Below are 20,384 nucleotides of genomic sequence, written 5' to 3'. Positions count from 1 at the left end.
ACTTGCCCGGGACGGGAAGGGGCCGGAAGGGGGTGGCCGCCGGCCCGGCCCCGCCCCGGGGCCGCCTCCCCGCGGGTTCCGTTGGCTGCGGCGGCAGCTAAGGCTGTGGCGGCGGCGGCCGCGGGGTGGGAGTAAGATGGCGACAGCGGTGACGGGAGCCCTGGGCCTGCTGTGGGGCTGGCTGTGGAGCGAACGCTTCTGGCTGCCCCAGAACGTGAGCTGGGCCGACCTTGAGGGGCCGGGCGACGGCTACGGCTACCCGCGGGCGCGGCACATCCTCTCGGTGTTCCCGGTGGCGGCGGGCATATTCTCCGTGCGGCTTCTCTTCGAGCGGTGAGTCCGCAAGCGAGCGGCGGGGAGGCCCGGGGCCCGGGGCGCGGGGCGCGGGCCGGGGCCGGAGGGGCCGGCTGGTGGGGAGGCCGAGCTCCGGAAGCAGAACTGCCGGGAAAGCCCGGAAGCAGGGGGCTGGGAGGGCCTGGGCCGCGGCGCGGGATGCTCGCAGGGGGCCGAGGTGTTCGCGGAGCCCAGGAGGCACTGACAGAGTTTGGGGTGTGGACCGAGGGGGGCGGGGAGGGCGATGCGGGGCCTCCCCGCCTCAGGTCCCGGCGGTCGCCTGGCGGGTCTTCTAGGCCTGCTGCCAGCCTCCAGAGATTGTCCGGGCGGCAAACCGTGAGTGTGAGCTGCGGCCCAACACCCGAAGCGAGAAACGAGGAAGGGCCACGGGAGCCAGAACTGGTCGGGGCTGTGGAAGCTGAGGGGTTAACGTAGAAGTCCGCGCTTCCGAGCGAAAGGAGCAGGTTCTGAGAGTTGAGGGGAGCGGGGTTAGGCCCCAGGCCTTGGTTTGTCTCGGTTTGCCCGTTCACGGACGTGTGTGTGTTTCCAGAAACTGCTGCCGGAGCCCGCGGGAGAGAAGTCCGGTGGGGATGAGGCGTGGTGGAGCCTGAGGCTTCCAAAGTATGGGAAGGTGTCAGGGGAGTCGCGGGACAGGCTTGAGGCCGGAGGTGCAAGGAGCGGTCCCTCAAAAGGATGGAGCCGTAGGGCTTCCGAGAGGACACGGGTCTCGAGCCGGCTTCCCAGGGAGTTTAGCAGAGTCACAACATTCTTTTCCCGACCGTGTGTTCTTGGTAAAAGTGATTTCGCTTTTCTCTGAGCGGTTGGTATCTGCTCAGATGAAACGTTTACAGGGACTTTGTGTGGTGATTTTATAATGTGGACTCACAGCTGTGGGCGATTTTGATCAAAACTACTCAGACTGGGCAGCCCGGGTGGCGCAGCGGTTTAGCGCCGCCTTCAACCCAGGGCGCGATCCTGGGGACCCTGAATCGAGTCCCGCGTCGGGCTCCCCGCATGGAGCCTGCTTCTCCCTCTGCCTGTGTCTCCGCCTCTCTCTCTCTCTGTGTGTCTCTCATGAATAAGTAAATAAAATCATTTAAAAAAAGGACAAAAAAACCTACTCAGACTGCGGGAAAGGAGACTGCTTTCCACATAGGTGGTAGGTCTCTGAGGATTGCACTTTGACATCTTTTGTTCATTTGGCCCTCTTGTAGAGCAGAAATGCCCTTTTTAGGATGCGACTACATTGCAAATGTTGCTCTGAAAAATTAATATGTGTTTTGGATTACTTTTCAAGATTGCCTACTATTTCTGACTAATCTTTCATAAAATATTTGTTATATGTAGCTAGCTTGTCATTCATCCGTTTATTCATAGTGTTTGTGTATTGTTACCAAAATGCTCTATCAGACATTCATGTACAAAAATAAAGATGTTTTTAACTGAAGCAAATGAAACTGAAAGATCTAAGTGCCTTTTCTGGGTCCTTGGGAATTTAGTGTTGCAGGGTTTGTTTGTTTGTTTGTTTAAGATTTTATTAATTTATTCATGAGAGACACACACAGAGAGAGAGAGAGAGAGAGAGAGAGACAGGAAGAGAGAGAGGCAGGCTCCATGCAGAGAGCCTGATGCAGGACTCGATCCCGGGACTCCAGGATCATGCCCTGGGCTGAAGGCAGGCGCTCAACCACTGAAACACCCAGGTGTCCCCTGTATGCAGTATTTATTTAAGTATAGTCAATTGTATTAAGTATTCTTGGGGTGAGGGCACAAACCAATTTTCCCTTTTAGCGATAACCTAGATCCAGGTACTCTCTACCTTGGTAGCTGTATATGAGGGCTGAGAAAAGAGAAAAAAGAAAAAAACACAATTCAGGACAGAAAATTTTAATTGTCCAAAAGATTTTCTGCTTTTCATATAAATATATACCAATATGGAAATTTCTTCACATCATTGGTAAGTGGAAATAGCTTGTTGCTTATAAATATCCATTTCATATAATGAAATAAGATATAAGCTTGCATTATCTTCAGATTTCCAGAGTACTCTTAAATGACTGTGAAGACTTATATATGCGCTGGCAGAGCCACTGGAAAGGATCCTTTACCTATGGGAATTCTATCTGAATGTTTCTACGGTGCTCCAGTGTCAGAACAGTAGAGGTGGCTGGGAATACTGAGCTTGAAAGCATTCTAGTATTATATTCCTTGACTAGTAAGGTCAGGCATCTTGTTCATCTCATGTTTGATCTTAGGAAGGTTTAACTCTAGAAGCAGTCTTGCTATTTTGTTTCTTTTTTATAAAACCTATTAATTTAGCAGTAGAATTGACAGAGATTATCAGTTCCTCTCTTGCTACACTGGTCTTCCATAAAAGTAGTCCAAGCCACTCTTATAGTAAAAGACATATTAGAAATATTAGTACAGTTAATTGTCCTTCCTGTGTTTTCTTATTTCTCAAATCCTATCTACTTGGTTTCTAGAAGCGATTCATGTAATCAGTGTAAGAGCTAGAACCCCCCCCCCTTTTTTTTTTTTACAGACAGTAAACTAAAGCTTAGAAACACCCTGCAACTTTTCAGAGTGGGGGAGGAACTAGAACTAAGATTCAGATCATTTTCCCAAGCCTCTTGTTCTTTCCACTGTATGATGATGTGGCCATCTTTTTCCTGTTCTTAAACCCTCTTTCAAGGATTAAGATTTAACCCCCTCTTCCTGGTATTCTAGGATTTGGAGACTAAACCTATGCTCATCTTATTCTTGGTTGTTTAATATAATGCATTTGACTTGAAAATCGTATTTTCAAATTTTTGTTTCAAATTGTTCTGCATGGGATCCCTGGGTGGCGCAGCGGTTTGGCGCCTGCCTTTGGCCCAGGGCGCGATCCTGTAGACCCGGGATTGAATCCCACGTCGGGCTCCCGGTGCATGGGGCCTGCTTCTCTCTCTGCCTGTGTCTCTGCCTCTCTCTCTCTCTCTCTCTGTGACTATCATAAATAAATAAATAAATATTTTTAAAAAAAGCAAACAAATTGTTCTGCATATTTTAGTGAGTCTTTACACTATGTCCCTTGATAATTTATTGCTATTTGTGTTGTCTTAATCCCCCAAGGAATAGGGGTCCCTGGTTAGCCCAGTCGGAAGAGCATGCAACTTTTTTTTTTTAATTAATTTATTTATGATAGTCACAGAGAGAGAGAGAGGCAGAGACACAGGCAGAGGGAGGGAGAAGCAGGCTCCATGCACCGGGAGCCCGATGTGGGATTCGATCCCGGGTCTACAGGATCGCGCCCTGGGCCAAAGGCAGGCGCCAAACCGCTGCGCCACCCAGGGATCCCGAGCATGCAACTCTTAATCTCGGGGTGGTGAGTTCCAGCCTCAGGTTAGGTGTTGAGATTACTAGTAAATAAATAAATAAACTTTAAAAAAAAAATCTCCCAAAGAACAAACAGCATTTATAGTTTGGTCTTACTTTCTCATCCTTTTCATCAACCACACTAAGCATTTTTTTTTTTTTTAAGTTCCCACATTCCCTGAAGAACTATTATCTGATAAGGATGACTTGAAAAGCCACCTGAGCATAATAAAGTGTTTGTATCTAGCCAACTATTTTGCTGAAGAACTGCAGGCTGGAGACTGTTACCTACCAAAGAATGGAGGAGGCTTTCCTTTGTGGGCCTCTGTTCAGTGGTTGTATTGTGATGGCCTTAGCCTTGCAAAATGCCTCGGGTGTAGCATGTGGTCAGTAAATATCTACTGAATGTTTGAGAAGGGTCCATCCTTATCTATACAGATGCCCAGAGGAGTGACTGGAATCTAGATCTTCAACCTGAAGGAGATGTTTGGCTTGACTGAAAGAGGCAAAACTAAAATTCCTTTGTTTCTGTGGTTAAATTTCATCATACTATATTTGCATGTTGTGCACCTTTCTACAGCTTTTTTCTTTCTCCCCTGTCCCCATACACGTATTCACACTACCCTGTGTCCTATCAACACGGGGATAAGAAACTCTTCCATGTGTTCTTTAAAACTTCAAAACTTCTTATCCTATTATGTTCATGATAAAATTGTTTGAAATTTAATATCTAGTCACTTGAGCACTTGTTTCTTGGGATCAAGTGGAGCTTGAGACTTAATATTGACACCATCGGAGCTATACTGGCTCATTTATTTTGAATATGGTATTCCAATAGGAGCTTTGTGTTACCAGAAGAAAATTATTTTGTGAATTATGCAGGAGAAAGATTAGAGCTCTCCTTGTTACTCATTCATTATTCCAATCCCCTCTTCTGTCTTCTTCCAAAGCCACCTCACTGGGGTGTGTAAAGAGCCTTCTCATTATCATTCTCTGTCACAGGAGACTGAACAGATTCACTTGCTGGCCTGTCATGTAACTGGCAACAAGAGCAGTGACTCATTTTTCCTGTGCACGTTTCTCAACTGCTCATTTCATCTTCTTGTAAGCCTTGCAACCTCTGCTACATACTGCCTTTTTTCTTTTTCTTGTTTCCCCCCACTTCCGCTAATCAGAGGAAGAACTTTTTTCCTCTACCTGACAGGCCGGCTGCCTTCCTCCCAGATCCATGTCAGGACACAGCATTGCAACCCGATATTAATGGGTCCTTCAGACAGGGTTAGAGAGGCATTAGGAAGAATGGACATAGCTGCTGACTAGGCTGGAAAGAAGCCTGCTCATTTCATTGCATCCCTAAAAGTATTCTATTGGGTGTTATTGAATTGTAAATCACAGATGTAAATCAGATTTGCAGATCCAGCAGAGCAAGACTGGAAAAGACGATCATGTGGCCCTTCCCTTATCTAAGAATCCACCTCTTGATAAACTCCAGATGATCAGAAGCCTTATGTGTCCTTCCTCTTTTCTGGGTAAACTTCTTTCCCCAACCCTTTGTGTTCGGGGGTGTCGATGCTCTGCAGAAAACTGAATACTGTCATGCCTGAGATCAGGTTCCTGACTTATCCCTGGAGACAATATATTTGTCACAGAAAAGAAACATGTCAGATACTTTTGCTTTAGCCACTTCCTGATTCCGAAAACTGAGGACTCCTAGATGGGTAAAGAAGAAAGTAATGAAGAGGAGGCCAGCAGGTGAAATCTGCACCCTTCTTAGAGAGTAGAAAGGGAGATGTACCTCATTTTGGCTTCCTCTCCAGAGGTATTTTTAGGCAGATAAAGGCTGCCCTGCACTGAGTTTTGGACTCTTTTTGAATTCACTCTTGCTTTATCTTTGGGGAGATCAATTGAAATGTTACTGCAAAAGGAGTTAACCAGTTAACCATCCCTGGGTGGCGCAGCGGTTTGGCGCCTGCCTTTGGCCCAGGGCGCGATCCTGGAGACCCGGGATCGAGTCCCACGTCGGGCTCCCGGTGCATGGAGCCTGCTTCTCACTCTGCCTGTGTCTCTGCCTCTCTCTCTCTCTCTCTCTCTCTCTGTGACTATCATAAATAGATAATAAAAAAAATTAAAAAAAAAAGGAGTTAACCATAATCACGTCTAACTAAAAAAAAAATCTGAAACCAGCTTTCCTAGAAACAAAGACAGTTTTCCTAGATGTGAAGAATTCTCTCTGAATTATCTAAAAGTGTGCTGTTCGCTACAGTAGCCACTAACTAGTACAGTAGCTACTAGCTTTTGAGTATTTCAAATGTGATGAGTCCAAATGTGATGTGTTAGTTACATGTGTTCTAAATGCAAAATACAGGGATTTTGGAAAGGGGGGGGAATGTAATGTATCTCAAATATATCTCAATTTTTAACATTGATTATATATTGATGTGATTATATTTTGGATATATCAAGCTAAAGTATGTTATCAATTTTGCCTGTTTCTTTTTTCCTTCTCTGAATGTGTCTGTTAGAAAATTTTAAATTATATATGTGGTCTCCATTATATTCTGAACAATGCTGATAGTAATTCAAACATATTTATAACTAAAAAGAATTTTAATGTAAATTCAAATTTGATTCATTTTTTTTTTAGGACCAGAAGGTGATCAGGCCTAAATATCTCAGACATTGCTTTAAACAACAGGTCTTTCTAAAAATTGTGGTAAAAATGGGGTTTAAAAATGTAAATCAGGGCAGCCCCGGTGGCTCAGCGGTTTAGCACTGCCTTCAGCCCAGGGTGTGATCCTGGAGACCTTATATCCGTCCCATTCGGGCTCCCTGCATGGAGCCTGCTTCTCCCTCTGCCCACGTCTCTGCCTCTCTCTGTGTGTCTCTCATGAATAAATAAATAAAATCTTTTTTTAAAATGTAAATCATTTCCTGAATGATATAAATGACTAGTTATAGTCTGTTTTGAGTAATCACTGAGTTATTGACAGTCTAGCCAAGCATCTCTGTAGTCTTGCTTTTCTGCATATATTTTCTTAGTTGAGTAAAGATCTGTAAACAAACAAGTTTGTCAAGTAGTTAAATGTACATGGGGTGCTGCACAGCCCTGATAAGACATTAAGAACAATCACAGTATTTTATCTGTTCTCAAAATTATGGAGTTTCTTAAAAAGGGTATTCCTGGGCACCTGAGTGTCTCAGTTGGTCATGATCTTGGGAGTCCTGGGATTGAGCCTCACATCGGCCTCCCTGCTCTGTAGGGAGTCTGCTTCTCCCTCTCCCTCTGCCCCTCCCTCTTGCTCATGCTCTCTCTCTCTCTCTGAAATAAATAAAATCTTTTATTATTTTTTATTATTTTTTAAAGATTTTATTTATTTATTCATGAGAGAGAGAGAGACACACACACAGGCAGCAGGCAGAGACACAGGCAGAGGGAGAAGCAGGCTCCACTCAGAGAGCCTGACATGGGACTCAATCCTGGGACTCCAGGATCATGCCCTGGGCTGAAGGCCGACGCCAAACCACTGAGCCACCCAGGGATCCCCTAAAATCTTTTTTTTTTATAAAGGGGTATTGTTTGTAGTCTTTTGGCTTTTGGGTAGTGTCAGCAGTTGTAAGAAGTCTCACTTAGTCAGCACAGAGGGACTCAAACCCAATCAGGTTGTTGTGGCTATGAAATTTCCAGTTATACTGAAATTGGTTAACTTGAATTTCTACTGATTCCAGAAATCTATGACCTTCTCCTACATGGAGCTGGCAGGTTATCTGATGACTCAGGAGGACAAGTGGGCACAATTCCTTAAAACACTTCACCTTTTATTTGAGAATTAAGTTTCTATCCATTTTCTTTTTTCTTCAGCAATTATTTATTGAGAGCTTAGTATATGCCAGATGTCAAGCTACGTGCCACAGATAAAAACGTGAATAAGTCATGGTGTTTGCTCGTAGGAAGAAAGCAAGAAAATCAGTGATTTAAGATACAGTGTAATAAACATATACACAAGGCTGTTATGAGAGTTTGGAGGAGGTGGGTTCACTTCCTTTTAATAGTCATTAACTAAAATGTAGACTTAATGTCTCACTAACAAACACTTGTTTCTTGGACTCTATAGGATGGTAAAAACTTCGTAAGGCATAAGGAAGAGTTTCTTGTTAACCACCTCTTGGCACTTGGACATTTGTGTTTCTACTTTAAGCAAATACATTAAGTTGTATGGTCACTTGTCCATTTTAAAAAGGTAAATTATTTTTTTTAATTTATTTATTTATGATAGTCACAGAGAGAGAGAGAGAGAGAGGCAGAGACATAGGCAGAGGGAGAAGCAGGCTCCATGCACCGGGAGCCCGATATGGGATTCGATCCTGGGTCTCCAGAATTGCGCCCTGAACCAAAGACAGGCGCCAAACCGCTGCGCCACCCAGGGATCCCTAAAAAGGTAAATTATTTGTAATGATGGGTGGCATAGTTAGTTAAGCATCCGACTCTTGATTTTGGCTCAGGTCAGGATCTCAGGATTGTGAGATGGAACCCCCAGTCCTGCTCTGTGCTGGATTAAGCACTGGGCTTGGAGCCTGCTTAAGATTCTCTCTCTCCGGGCAGCCCTGGTGGCTCAGCGGTTTAGCACCGCCTTTGGCCCAGGGTGTGATCCTGGAGACCTGGGACCGAGTCCCATGTCAGGCTCCCTGCATGTGTCTGTTCCTCTCTCTCTCTGTGTGTGTGTCTTTCATGAATAAATAAAATCTTTAAAAAAAAAAAGATTCTCTCTCTCTCTCTCTCCCTCTGTCCCACCCCCCCCAAAAAAAACCCTAAAAAGATAAATATGTGTAATGAAAGAAATGTATGTATATAGATATAGTTGGAGAGGGAGAAATTATTTTAACAATGAGAGTCTCAGGGACCCCGAGCTGTTCTTCAATCACATTTTGAAGCCTGCTGCTCTCTATAGCAAGTAAAATATTCACTCACTACTATACAATGATACTACAACTTAGTCTTAAATTGTATCTATCTAAAGCATTTTAACATAATACAGTATGTAATTTACTATCTAAAGACTTTTGACCCTTACAGAGAAGTTAATGTAAGCAGAATGCTGATCCTTCTCATCACAGCACCTGGTAGGTATATCACATTGCACAGGTATTAGTCATCTTAATGCTTTAAGGCCCTGTTAATAGGTCTAAGGGAAGATAAATCTGATGAAAGTGGGAGAAGGAGGGAAGAATAATCTGCTATAAATACATGGTGTGTTGGGATCCCTGGGTGGCGCAGCGGTTTGGCGCCTGCCTTTGGCCCAGGGCGCGATCCTGGAGACCCGGGATCGAGTCCCGCGTCGGGCTCCCGGTGCATGGAGCCTGCTTCTCCCTCTGCCTGTCTCTGCCTCTCTCTCTCTCTCTCTTTCTCTCTGTGTGACTATTATAAATAAATTTAAAAAATTAAAAAAAAAATACATGGTGTGTGACTTGCTATAGTTTAGGGTAATATATATTATAGAAGTCTTTTTCTTTTTTTAGAAGTCTGCTTTTACTTTAAGAGCAAATTTGCCAATTAAAAAAAATAGTCCTCAAAGGAAACTGCAAAGAATACATATATATGTACAATTAATGTATATAGCATATGTGTTTGTAGATGACAAATCCTATGCTCAAGAATGTACTCAGAAGGGGTGCCTGGCTGGCTCAGTCGGTAGAGCATGAGACTCTTAGTCGTGGGGTTGTAAGTTCAAGCCCTATACTGAATGTAGAGATTTCTTAAAAATCTTTCAAGGCGCCTGGGTGTCTCAGTGGTTGAGTGTCTGCCCTTGGCTCAGGTCATGATCCGGGGGACCTGGAATAGAGGCTTCCTACGGAGAACCTGCTTCTCCTTCTACCTATGTCTCTGCCTCTGTGTTTCTCATAAATAGATAAATAAAATATTTTTTTTAATCTGTCTTTCCTAGTTTTTGGCAGCAGAAAACAAAAACCAAAAACAAAATCTTTGAAAACTTAAAAAATGAAAAAAGAATTTACTCAGAAAAATACACTTACATGGGTGCATATGTATAAGGGATACACCAAATAATATATGGTTGGGAGTCATCAGCACATAAATGAATAATTTAGTGATTTTTGAACTTTTTATTCTCAGCATTCTTTTTCATTCTTAGAATTTACTGAACATCTCGGGCAGCCTGGGTGGCCCAGCAGTTTAGTGCCACCTTTGACCCAGGGCGTGATCCTGGAGTCCTGGGATCAAGTCCCACATCAGGCTCCCTGCATGGAGCCTGCTTCTTCCTCTGCCTGTGTCTCTGCCTCTCTCTGTATGTGTGTGTCTCTCATGAATAAATAAATAAAATCTTTATTTTATTGAATTTATTGAACATCTCTTATTCCTATCAGTTTTTCCATATTTGAAAATAAAGTTGAGGGGTGACTGGGTGGCACAGTGGGTTAAGCATCTCCTTTCAGCTCAGGTCATGATATCAGGGTCCTGGGATCGAGCCCCACATTTGGCTCCCTACTCAGTGGGAAGCCTGCTTCTCTCTCTGTGCTCTCCCTCTCTTAAATATTATTTATTAAAATAAATACATAAAGTTGAGGAATTTAAGAAATGTATTTATTATTTCATTAAAAATAACAGTAATAGCCATGTTACATGTTAACAAGAATAACATTTTTGAAAAGTAATTATTTTCCAAAAAAAAAAAAATTTAGAACAGCACTGATTTTACATTTTTACAAATCTCTTTCATGTCTGACTTAATAAAGATAGTTTGATTTTTCTCTGTGGCTTCTGCATTCAATCTCTTGTGATACATTGTTTTGGCTGAAGTATAAAAATAAAAGCTGGCCTCACAAATATGTCATGGAAAGGGGACTTATTTTTTCTTTGATACAATACTGAAGCACAACAAACAAGTAGTAGCGTGGAGCCCAATCTGGGGCTTGAACTCATGACCTTGAGATCAAGACTTGAGCTGAGACCAAGAGCCAGATGCTTAACCAACTGAGCTAGCCAGGCACCCCTAAGTAGTATTTCTTAAATAATTGGTTGCATCGAGGAAACCCTATCAATGAGCTTTTCATTAATGTTAAAATTGGGGCAGCCCAGGTGGCTCAGCGGTTTAGCGCCGCCTTCAGCCCAGGGCATGATCCTGGAGACGCGGGATTGAGTCCCACGTCGGGCTCCCTGCGTGGAGCCTGCTTCCCTCTGCCTGTGTCTCTGACTCTCTCTCTTTCTGTGTCTCTTATGAATAAAGAAAATCTTAAAAAATAATAATGTTAAAACTCATTATCTGTCTTAAATTTTGATTGGCTATCATGGATTGGTCACTTTGTCTTGTTGCATCCACGAGAGCAAGGTGGGGTCACCAGCAGCTCTACTGGAGCCATCTGAGGAAATCTGGCAAGAGTTCTCATGCTTGCCACGTCACCTTAAACTGGCATAGTCTGATCTGGAAATACAGCCTCATTATGTGCTGCCATTGTTTCTATCAGTATGTGAAGAATATAGGCTGAAGTTGGACTAAATGAACTTCCTTGATTGGGTCATCCAAGATAACCTACCTTAACTGCAGATATCCAAGATACCTACCTCCTTCATGCTAACTCTTTGTACATAAGAGTACATCAGTTAAGAAAAAGAAAAATACTGGTTCATCGAGTTACATAGATCTCCCACGTGTCAATACATTTCCTTATACAATATTCTTTATGCAATATTTTATACAATGTATTTCTTTATACAATATTTTAAAAATCTTATTAGTTAATCTCATCAGAACCAGTTTTATCATAGAAGCTTGTAGCATTGGGAAGTTGTCAAGCTGAAAGATGGATATAAGTTCTCTAAAATTCTAATTTTCATGTGAAAGCTTGAATTTTATCATTGGCAACAATGTTTTTTGAAGTGACAAGCTTATTTTATTCATTTTCAAGAAAATATTTTCTAAATATCTAGATCCAAATAACCTTGGTTTGTCTGTTCCCCACTTTTTCAGGTAAAAATGGCATTCTGTCAAAAAAGTGATTTATTTCAGCACACAACTCCGTCAAACAAGTGTGTTTCTTTGAGACAACTATATACTTTGGTATACAGCAAAAGTGCTTTCTATGTACTTCCCATTTTATTACAAAATGCTTTTTAAAAATATACTCAGGGATCCCTGGGTGGCGCAGCGGTTTGGCGCCTGCCTTTGGCCCAGGGCGCGATCCTGGAGACCCGGGATCGAATCCCACGTCAGGCTCCCGGTGCATGGAGCCTGCTTCTCCCTCTGCCTATGTCTCTGCCTCTCTCACTCTCTCTGTGACTATCATAAATAAAAAATATATATATATATATACTCAAAGGCTTAGATTTATTAAAATCAATAATTGTATTGCTTCATCAAGACATTAAGTGAACTGGCTTAAACAAAAAAAAAGAGGAAATAGCAAGGAAGAACACAATAAGTATTACTACAGGGACAACTGGGTGTCTCAGTGGTTGAGCATTTGCCTTTGGCTCAGGTCGTGATCCCGGGGTCCTGAGATCGAGTTCAGCATCAGGCTCCTCGCAGGGAGCCTGCTTCTCCCTCTGCCTGTGTCTCTGCGAGACGCAGAGACACAGGCAGAGGGAGAAGCAGGCTCCGTGCCAGGAGCCCGATGCGGGACTCGATCCCGGGACTCCAGGATTGCGCCCTGGGCCAAAGGTGGCGCTAAACCGCTGGGCCACCCAGGGATCCCCAAATAAAATCTTAAAAAAACAAAACAAAAAAAAAAAAAAAAAAAAAAAAAAAAAACTATTACTGCAGTTTGCTGCCGCTACCTCGATTTGTGCTCAAGTGCTGTAAGTTTTACCTACTGTTGCTTTGCACTGTCATTGCAAATGTCAACACAGTAACAAATGCAAGTGTCTTAAAATTATTTTGAAAATAGTTTTTACTTTCTGGGACTCTAGAAGCTATCTCAGGGACCCTCTGGGGTCTGTAGACTATACTTTGAGACCTTCTGCTATAATTGAATGAGATCATCCAGAGTGAATGTGTAAAGTGAGAAAAGAACCTGCATAGAGCTGTGAGAAAATAGCACATTTTAGGAAAAAGCGGGGGGTGGGGGGGACAACCAACATTTGATAATATCAGTAGTTAAGATGTAATAAATATTTATTTGAAAAAAAAATTATTTGTCCTAGGCACTGTTCTGAGTGCTAAATACTAAATCCTCGTAGTAACTTTATGAAGTAGGTGGATATTACAGTTATCCTCATTTTATAGATGAGAAAACGGGAGCACAGAGAAAGTTAAGTAGCATGTCCAAGTGACTCAGCTAGCAATGCATACCAGGCAGTATAGTTCTACTGCCAGAGAGACGGGGGAGAAAACTAGGAAGAGTATGTCAATAAAGAAGAAGCTAAGGAAAAAGCATTTCATGAGGGAGGGCATGGTCAGTAATGTGGGAAAATGCCAAGTGGTCAGGTAAGATAGAAGACTGAAAAGGATCCATTTGATTTCACAGTGAGATCACTAACAGCTCTGGCAAGAGCAGTGCCATTGGAGTGTAGGGACAGAAGCCAGATGAGAGAGGATGAAGGCTGAGGAATGAGTGGGAGTTAGAAGAGAAGGCTTGAGGAGAGAACTTTTTCCAAGAACTTCAGCTGTGAGGTGGGAGAGCACCAGAGGATCTGAGGGGCAGGAAGAGCTGTTGAAGATGAGAACAAGAGCATGTTTAAGTTATCTTGAGAAGAAATAGTGAGGCTGAAAAAAAGAATAAATAGAATGAAATTTCTGGTCAGGAAGAAAATGGATCTGAAGCACGGGGATCTTAGTTTATAGAGTGATTCCAATGCCAGAAGTTGAAGGGATTCCCTTCTCAGTCAAAATTCTTAAGAATCTTAGCTATTTCCACTTCTTTCTTCTTCCTCCTTTCACTGCTGTAATTCTCTCTCTCTCTCTCTCTCTCTCTCTCTCTCTCTCTCTCTCTCTCTCAATTCCACTGGAATGTCTTTGGTGAAGGTTACCAGAGATTTACAAATTGCCAAATCCAGTGGATATTGAAATCCTTGTCTTATCGATGCCTGCCTCATTTGATATGACTCTGCTCTGGCCTTCCTAGCTTCTAAATTCACCTTTAATGCTAGTATTTCCCAGGATCCTGATCTTGGTTTTCTTCTCATTTTGTGTTCCTTCTTATTGCAATCACATCCACTCCTACAATTTTAGCTACCACCTATATTCTCATTCTCTTGCTCTTTTTTCTTTCTTAGATCTGTGTGTGTATGTGTGTGTGTGTGTCTGTCTGTCAAGCCCCTTTTCAAGTTTATTTGCCTACTAGATAGTTTCATTTCAGTGTCCCAAGGGCATTTCAAATTCAGCCTAACACTGAATTCACCTATCACTCTAAATTTGCTTTCTTATTGTTTGCTCTACATAGTCGAGACACCATAATCACCTTAGTTTTCCCAAGCCAGAAATATGAAAGGAACGCTTGACTCTTTCTTTTCTTTTGCTTCCTACATCTGTTCAGTCACCAAGTGCTATTAATTTTACCTTCTCAGCATCTCTTGAATCTGTCCTTTCCATTTCTATAGCCTTAGTTCAGTGCTTTATCACTTATAGCATGGAGTTTTTACAACAGACTATAACTGATGGCATTCCTTTGTTAATATACAAATCTGTATCTTTTCTCGAGCCCTGCCTAAAGCCTTGCAATGACTCTTCATCAACTATCGGATAAAGTTCACGCTTAGCATAACGCATAAGGCACTCGTGACCTGGCCTCTACCTACCTGTATAGTTTTTTTTCCCTGTTGCCAGCCCCAGATTTGAACTTTGCAAAGTTCTCTAAACACAGTTTCTTATTTCTAATGCATGCTGTTCCAGCTACCTGAATGTCTTTTTTACTTTTCCCTCTTTCTACCCTACAGAAGTGGCTCAAAAATTTTTTTTAAGATTTTATTTATTTATTTGAGAGTGTGAGCACAGGCAGGGGAATTGGATGCAGAGGGAGAGGGAGAAGCAGGCTTCCCGAGGAGTAGGGAGCCCGAGGAGTAGGGAGCCCGATGCAGGGCTCAGTCCCAGGACGCTGGAATCATGACCTGAGCTGAAAATAGACACTTAACTGACTGAGCTACCCAGGTACCTTGCCACTTAAGCTTTTAATGTGATTGGTTTATTAAGAATTCAGTTGCAGGAGGATCCCTGAGTGGCTCAGCAGTTTGGCGCCTGCCTTCAGCCCAGGGCATGATTCTGGATTCCCGGATCAAGTCCCACATCAAACTTCCTGCATGGAGCCTGCTTCTCCCTCTGCCTGTGTCTCTGCCTCTCTCTCTCTCTGTCTCTCATGAATAAATAAATAAAATCTTTATTTAAAAAAAAAAAAAAGGTGGGCAGGGGGAGAGTACATGGATGGCTTAGTCAGTTAGGTATCTGCCTTTGGCTCAGATCATGATCCTAGGGTCCTGACATCAAGCCCCACATGGGGCTCCCGGCTCAGCAGGGAGTTGTCTTCTCCCGCTTGCCCTGCCCCTCTCCCCCTAACTTCTCTCTCTTAAGTCTTTTTAAAAAATCGCTATCTTCTTTCCTTTGTGTGTGTATGTGTAATGGTGAGCATTCAGGTTCAGATATTGTTACTCAATACTCTAGTGATATACCATCCTCATCAGTCTGTATAAGATCTTTGTCTTTTTATGGTATTTTTCTCTTCATTCCCTATTTTGATTTCTTTGATGGTAATTTTTCTTTTTTATATATAAATTTTGATACTTAATAGTTTTCCAGAAATTTATCCGAGCTGCTGCTTTCCAACCTAATCATGTTGCTGCACACATAGAAAATGATTTGTGTATAGCACAGTGCAATATTTGAGGCCAAAGGCTATATAGACTGAGCAGTCCTGGTGGCACAGCAGTTTAGCGCCGCCTGCAGCCTGGGGGGTGATCCTGGAGATCCAGGATCAAGTCCCACATCAGGTTCCCTGCATGGAGCCTGCTTCTCCCTCTGCCTATGTCTCTGCCTCTTTCTCTCTCTGTGTGTGTGTGTGTGTGTGTGTGTGTGTGTGTGTGTGTGTCAATAAATAAAAATAAAAAATCTTAAAAAAATAATAATAATAAAATGCTGATTTCCCAAAAAAAAGGCTATAGACTAAGGTTTCCTGACTACCATGGGCCCCATGGATCAGCCTGAGAGCTAAGTAAGAGCAGTATCTCAAGATTAATATAGCTCAAGTATATTACTTGCCATGATATACCAGTTGAGAAGCTTGATCTATACTTTGAAATAGATCTGTGTTTAGTTCATGTCTATCAGTGATGTTGTAGTGAATCACAAAGATAGTAGAGCTCCTGTCTTTGGTATGAAAAAGCAAGGTAGTAAGTAATTTCATCTTAATTAGCCCAGGCCTCAGTCAGCTGCTGCCATGTATCTAGAGGGCAGGAAAAGGGCAGAATGAAATGATGTATATGAAGCAGAATAGATATGTTACAATCAGATTGGATCATTAGACTCCTGTTCCTGGAGTGGCAATGGAAAGGAGTAACTTACCATTTATTAAGGGCACTAAATGCCTACTAATTCAGACCTGCAAGCAAAGGGAAATCTGGTTTTTCAAATTATTTTAAAACTTGGGCAACAAATTGATCCTGGAGAGGATAAAAAAAAATCACAAGACAAATTTGATTTCTCAGTGTCATCCAGCACAGCAGTTTTCAAACCGTGATGTCAGGAATCTTTTACACTCTTAAAAATTAAGGATCCAAGAGAGTTTATTATTATTTTTTAAAGATTTTATTTATTCATGAGAGACACAGAGAGAGAAGCAGAGACACAGGCAGAAGGAGAAGGAGGCCTACCCCCTTTGGAAGCCTGAGAGGGACTTGATCCCAGGACCCTGGGATCACAACCTGAGCCAAAGGCAGATGTTCAACTACTGAGCCATCCAGGTGCCCTGAGAATTTATGTTTATATGGATAATATTAACATGGGTTAAATTAAAATGGAAATGTTAAAAAAATGTTATTTATTTATAAATGACAATAAATTGATTACATTGGCATTATAACCAATATTTCATGAAAAATATTTTCTAAAACAAAAAAATATGAGAATAGCATTATTTTACATTTTTGTCTCTAGTCATTTGGAAGCTGTATTCTCATGTCAGCTTCTGCATTCAGTCTATTGCAATGTCATGTAACCTATGGAAAATTACACTGTACGCTCATGAGAGAATGAGAGAGAAAAGAACTATTATGAAGTTATAGAATGATTATGAGAGTGTTGTAGACTCCTGAAAGGGTCTCTGAAATCCTGCGAGTCTCTACGACATGCTTTGGTTTAAGTGCCTATCTAACAGAAAGAATGACTACCCGGCAGCCCAGGTGGCTCAGCGGTTTAGCGCCACCTTCAGCCCAGGATGTGATCCTGGAGACCTGGGATCGAGTCTCATGTCAGGCTGCCTGCATGGAGCCTGCTTCTTCCTCTGCCTGTCTCTCTCTCTCTCTCTCAGAAAAAAAAAAATGACTACCTAATTTCACTTTCTTCAGCAAGGTGACTCATTAAGTACATAAATAAATCTATGTATTTAATTTTTATCAGAAAAAGATTATTTTCCAATCATAACTCCTTATTTATGGTTTTGTGCTTCATGCTGTAGCACAAAATAGGTGCTTCATAAGATTTGTCAAATAGATAAATTTTCAGGGTCTGTATCTGTATAACTGTAACTGACTGGATGCCAGTGACAGTCTTTCATTGCACTCTGCAAACTAATGAGGTCAGGATATGAGCCAATTACAACTTTAGGATATTAAGTCCACTCCAAGGTCCAGATAATAAAATAAAATAAAAATTATCTTGGCTTCGCCCAGGTGAGCAGGGTACAAACTTGTCCCTGTTGTATGAAAGAAAACTTCTTGGGGCACCTGGGTGGCTCAGTCTATTAAGCATCTGCCTTTGGCTCTGGTCATGATCCCAGAATCCTGGGATCAAGCCCCACATCAGCAGGGAGCCTGCTTCTCCCTCCCTTCCCCCTTGCTTATGCTCGCTCTCTCTGTCAAATAAATGATAAAATCTTAAAAAAAAAAAAAAAGAATTATTTCTCTTTTTGCCTTCTGCCAGAGATAGCATCAGGTAGAACGAAGACTGAACTGTTTCTGGTAAAAATAATAGCTGCCTTCCAAAATAATAATAATAGTAATAGCAGCTGCCTTTTAATGAATGTTTACTAAATATCAGATACTAGGTTAGGCATGGGTCATGTCATCTCATTTTTAAAATAACCCTGTGAAGTAGATATCATCTCCATTCTATAGGTGAGTAACTCACAGAGTCTCGTAGCTGGTAAAATCTAGCTTCAGGGCATTCATCACCTGACTGCTTCTGGGTTGAGGAAGATCCCTAGATCAGGGAGCAAGAGTAGGAATTGGAAAGGCTATTTCTGTTATTCGATCTACCTCTTCGTATAATTAATGTAGATGAGAGGAGACAGTGCTTTTGTCTCTCATACAGCACCAACTCAAAAGGAAAGAATGACTGACTTCATTACTCCTCTGGATGCTGATCAATCCTAGGTCCCAACTGAGTTCCACTAGAGCAAGGGTAGGATTTGCAAGACCTGTCACTTGTCAGTTACTGAGCAACTACTGAGCACAGACACAGAACCATGGTAAACAAAAACATTATTCTCTGTATATTCTGTGTTCATAATGTTTTTAAACATGAGTAGGATGCTAACAATTTGGTACACAGAATAATATACAGGAAGTATAAATTAAAGTATCTACTAGTGTTGGTATTTGTTTTTTTTTGTTTTTGTTTTTGTTTTTTTTAGTGTTGGTATTTGAATGAAACTTTTGCACCACCTGTGTGAAAGAGGTGAGAATAGGCTACAAATGTGGCTAACTTTGTGCTCTGAATAAATACTTCTCCATGGCTCATAACATAATCTTTTGATTAACTTTGGTGATAGGTTTTCACAGAGGAAAATAATAAAGTTTCTTATTCTCAGTCCCTCCCTTAGAGATAAATTCTGGATTCAAATGCAGATCAAGAAAATAGGTCAAGAGCACTCCATCTTATACTTCCCAGTCACAATGTCATCTAGGGACTCCTTAAGATGCTAAGAGAACTAAAACTGGTTTTGACTTATCCTGAAAGTGACTACATAGAGTTTTTCCTAGAGCTAATGCTCACAGAAGTTTATGGTTGTGGAGAAGAGAGATTTTTCTGTCTTTTTCTCTCTTTCTTTCAGCAGGCTCCACATTCAGTGTGGAGCCCAACACAAGGCTTGAAGTCACAACTCTGAGATCAAGACTCGGACGCTTAACCAACTGACCCACTGAAGTGCCCTCTTTATTTTTTATTTTTTAATAAACTGTATGCCCAACATGTACACTGAACTCACAACCTTGAGATCAAGAGTCATATACTCTACCTTCTGAGCCAGCCAGGTGCCCCAAGAGAGATCTTTTTTCTTTTCTTTTCTTTTCTTTTTTTTAAGATTTTATTTATTTATTCATGAGAGACAGCACAGGCAGAGGGAAGAAAAGCAGGCTCCATACAAGGAGGCCGATCCCAGAAATCTGGGATCACACCCTGAGCCAAAGGCAGACACTCAACTGCTGAGCCACCCAGGCATCCCAAAAGAGAGATCTTTCTTGAAGAACCAAAGAACAGTTCCTTATTTTCAAAGATCTACAAGTTAAAAATTAACTATAATCAATGATAACACCATGGAATCATAAATACAAAATCTTAGGAATCATCTCATTATTTCTTCTAAACGATCAAACCAAGACCCAAAGAGTTAAGTGACTAGATAAAGTTTATATGACTTATTAGTGGTAGATTGGGGATTAGAAACTAAATACTAATAGGTAATTTATTTCCCATCTCTAATTTCCTTCCAGGCTACTGAAAGTTCTAAGTATTTCCATATTTCCATAATTTTTTTTTAAGATTTTATTTATTCATTAGAGACACACAGGGAGAGAGGCAGAGACACAGGCAGAGGGAGAAGCAGGTTCCATGCAGGGAGCCCGACGCGGGACTCAATCTCCGGTCTTCAGGATAACGCCCTGGGCTGAAGGCATTGCTAAAACCGCTGAGCCAACCGGGCTGCCCTATTTCCATAATCTTTTGATTAGTCATGAAGGTGACCAAGACCCAAGATATTTGTATTTAGGAAGAACACAGTCTCAGTTCTACTTTGCCCTCCAATTAAGATCTTTTTGATCTTTTGATGTAAGGAAAACTACCATTTATTAAGCATCTCATTTGTGCCATGGTCTTCATAATACATTGTCTCGCTGAATACTTATAAAGTTTTTGTAAAGTAGACCAGTGTTTCTAACATTTTAATGGGCAAATGAGGATCACCAGAGGATCTTGTTAATGCAGATTCTGGTTTTGCAGGTCCTGGATGGGGTTTGAGATTCTGCATTTCTAAAAGGGTTGCAGGAAAAACCAATGATGCTTTTGGTCTGTGGCCCTTATATTGAGTAGCAATACTCAATAGCATTGTTGATATTACCTTCATCTTATAGATGAAGAAAACATTCTTATAGAGGTTAAGTAAATTGCCCAAATTCCTATGGGCAATAAGTGATAGACTGGTAGATAAAATGATAGGTTTGACCTAGATCTTTATGACTCTAAAGCTCAAGATGTGATAAGGGAAGTAGGGAAAAATGGAAAGAGAGCTTATATTCTAATATTTCTTATCCAGATCACTTCTCAAGTGAG

At 41.7% G+C, this 20,384-nt stretch overlaps 1 protein-coding gene across 2 annotated transcripts in view; it reads left to right on the top strand.

Annotated features, from left to right (window-relative positions):
• Positions 1-20,384, top strand: part of CERS5 (ceramide synthase 5) — a 30,896-nt gene continuing 10,512 nt past the window's right edge. The window contains exon 1 of one of the 2 annotated variants that reach the window (XM_055336959.1): positions 1-333. In XM_055336959.1, the coding sequence (XP_055192934.1) occupies positions 137-333 (197 nt within the window). In that variant the 5' untranslated portion in view covers positions 1-136. The remainder of the gene's footprint in view (positions 334-20,384) is intronic. The other variant, XM_055336958.1, reaches the window with a different exon arrangement.

The sequence above is a fragment of the Nyctereutes procyonoides genome, unplaced genomic scaffold (assembly GCF_905146905.1).
Source record: "Nyctereutes procyonoides isolate TBG_1078 unplaced genomic scaffold, NYPRO_anot_genome, whole genome shotgun sequence".
NCBI classification, from domain to species: domain Eukaryota; kingdom Metazoa; phylum Chordata; class Mammalia; order Carnivora; family Canidae; genus Nyctereutes; species Nyctereutes procyonoides.
Note: the sequence above shows the minus strand (reverse complement) of the source record. Positions and strands in the feature narration are given on the sequence as shown.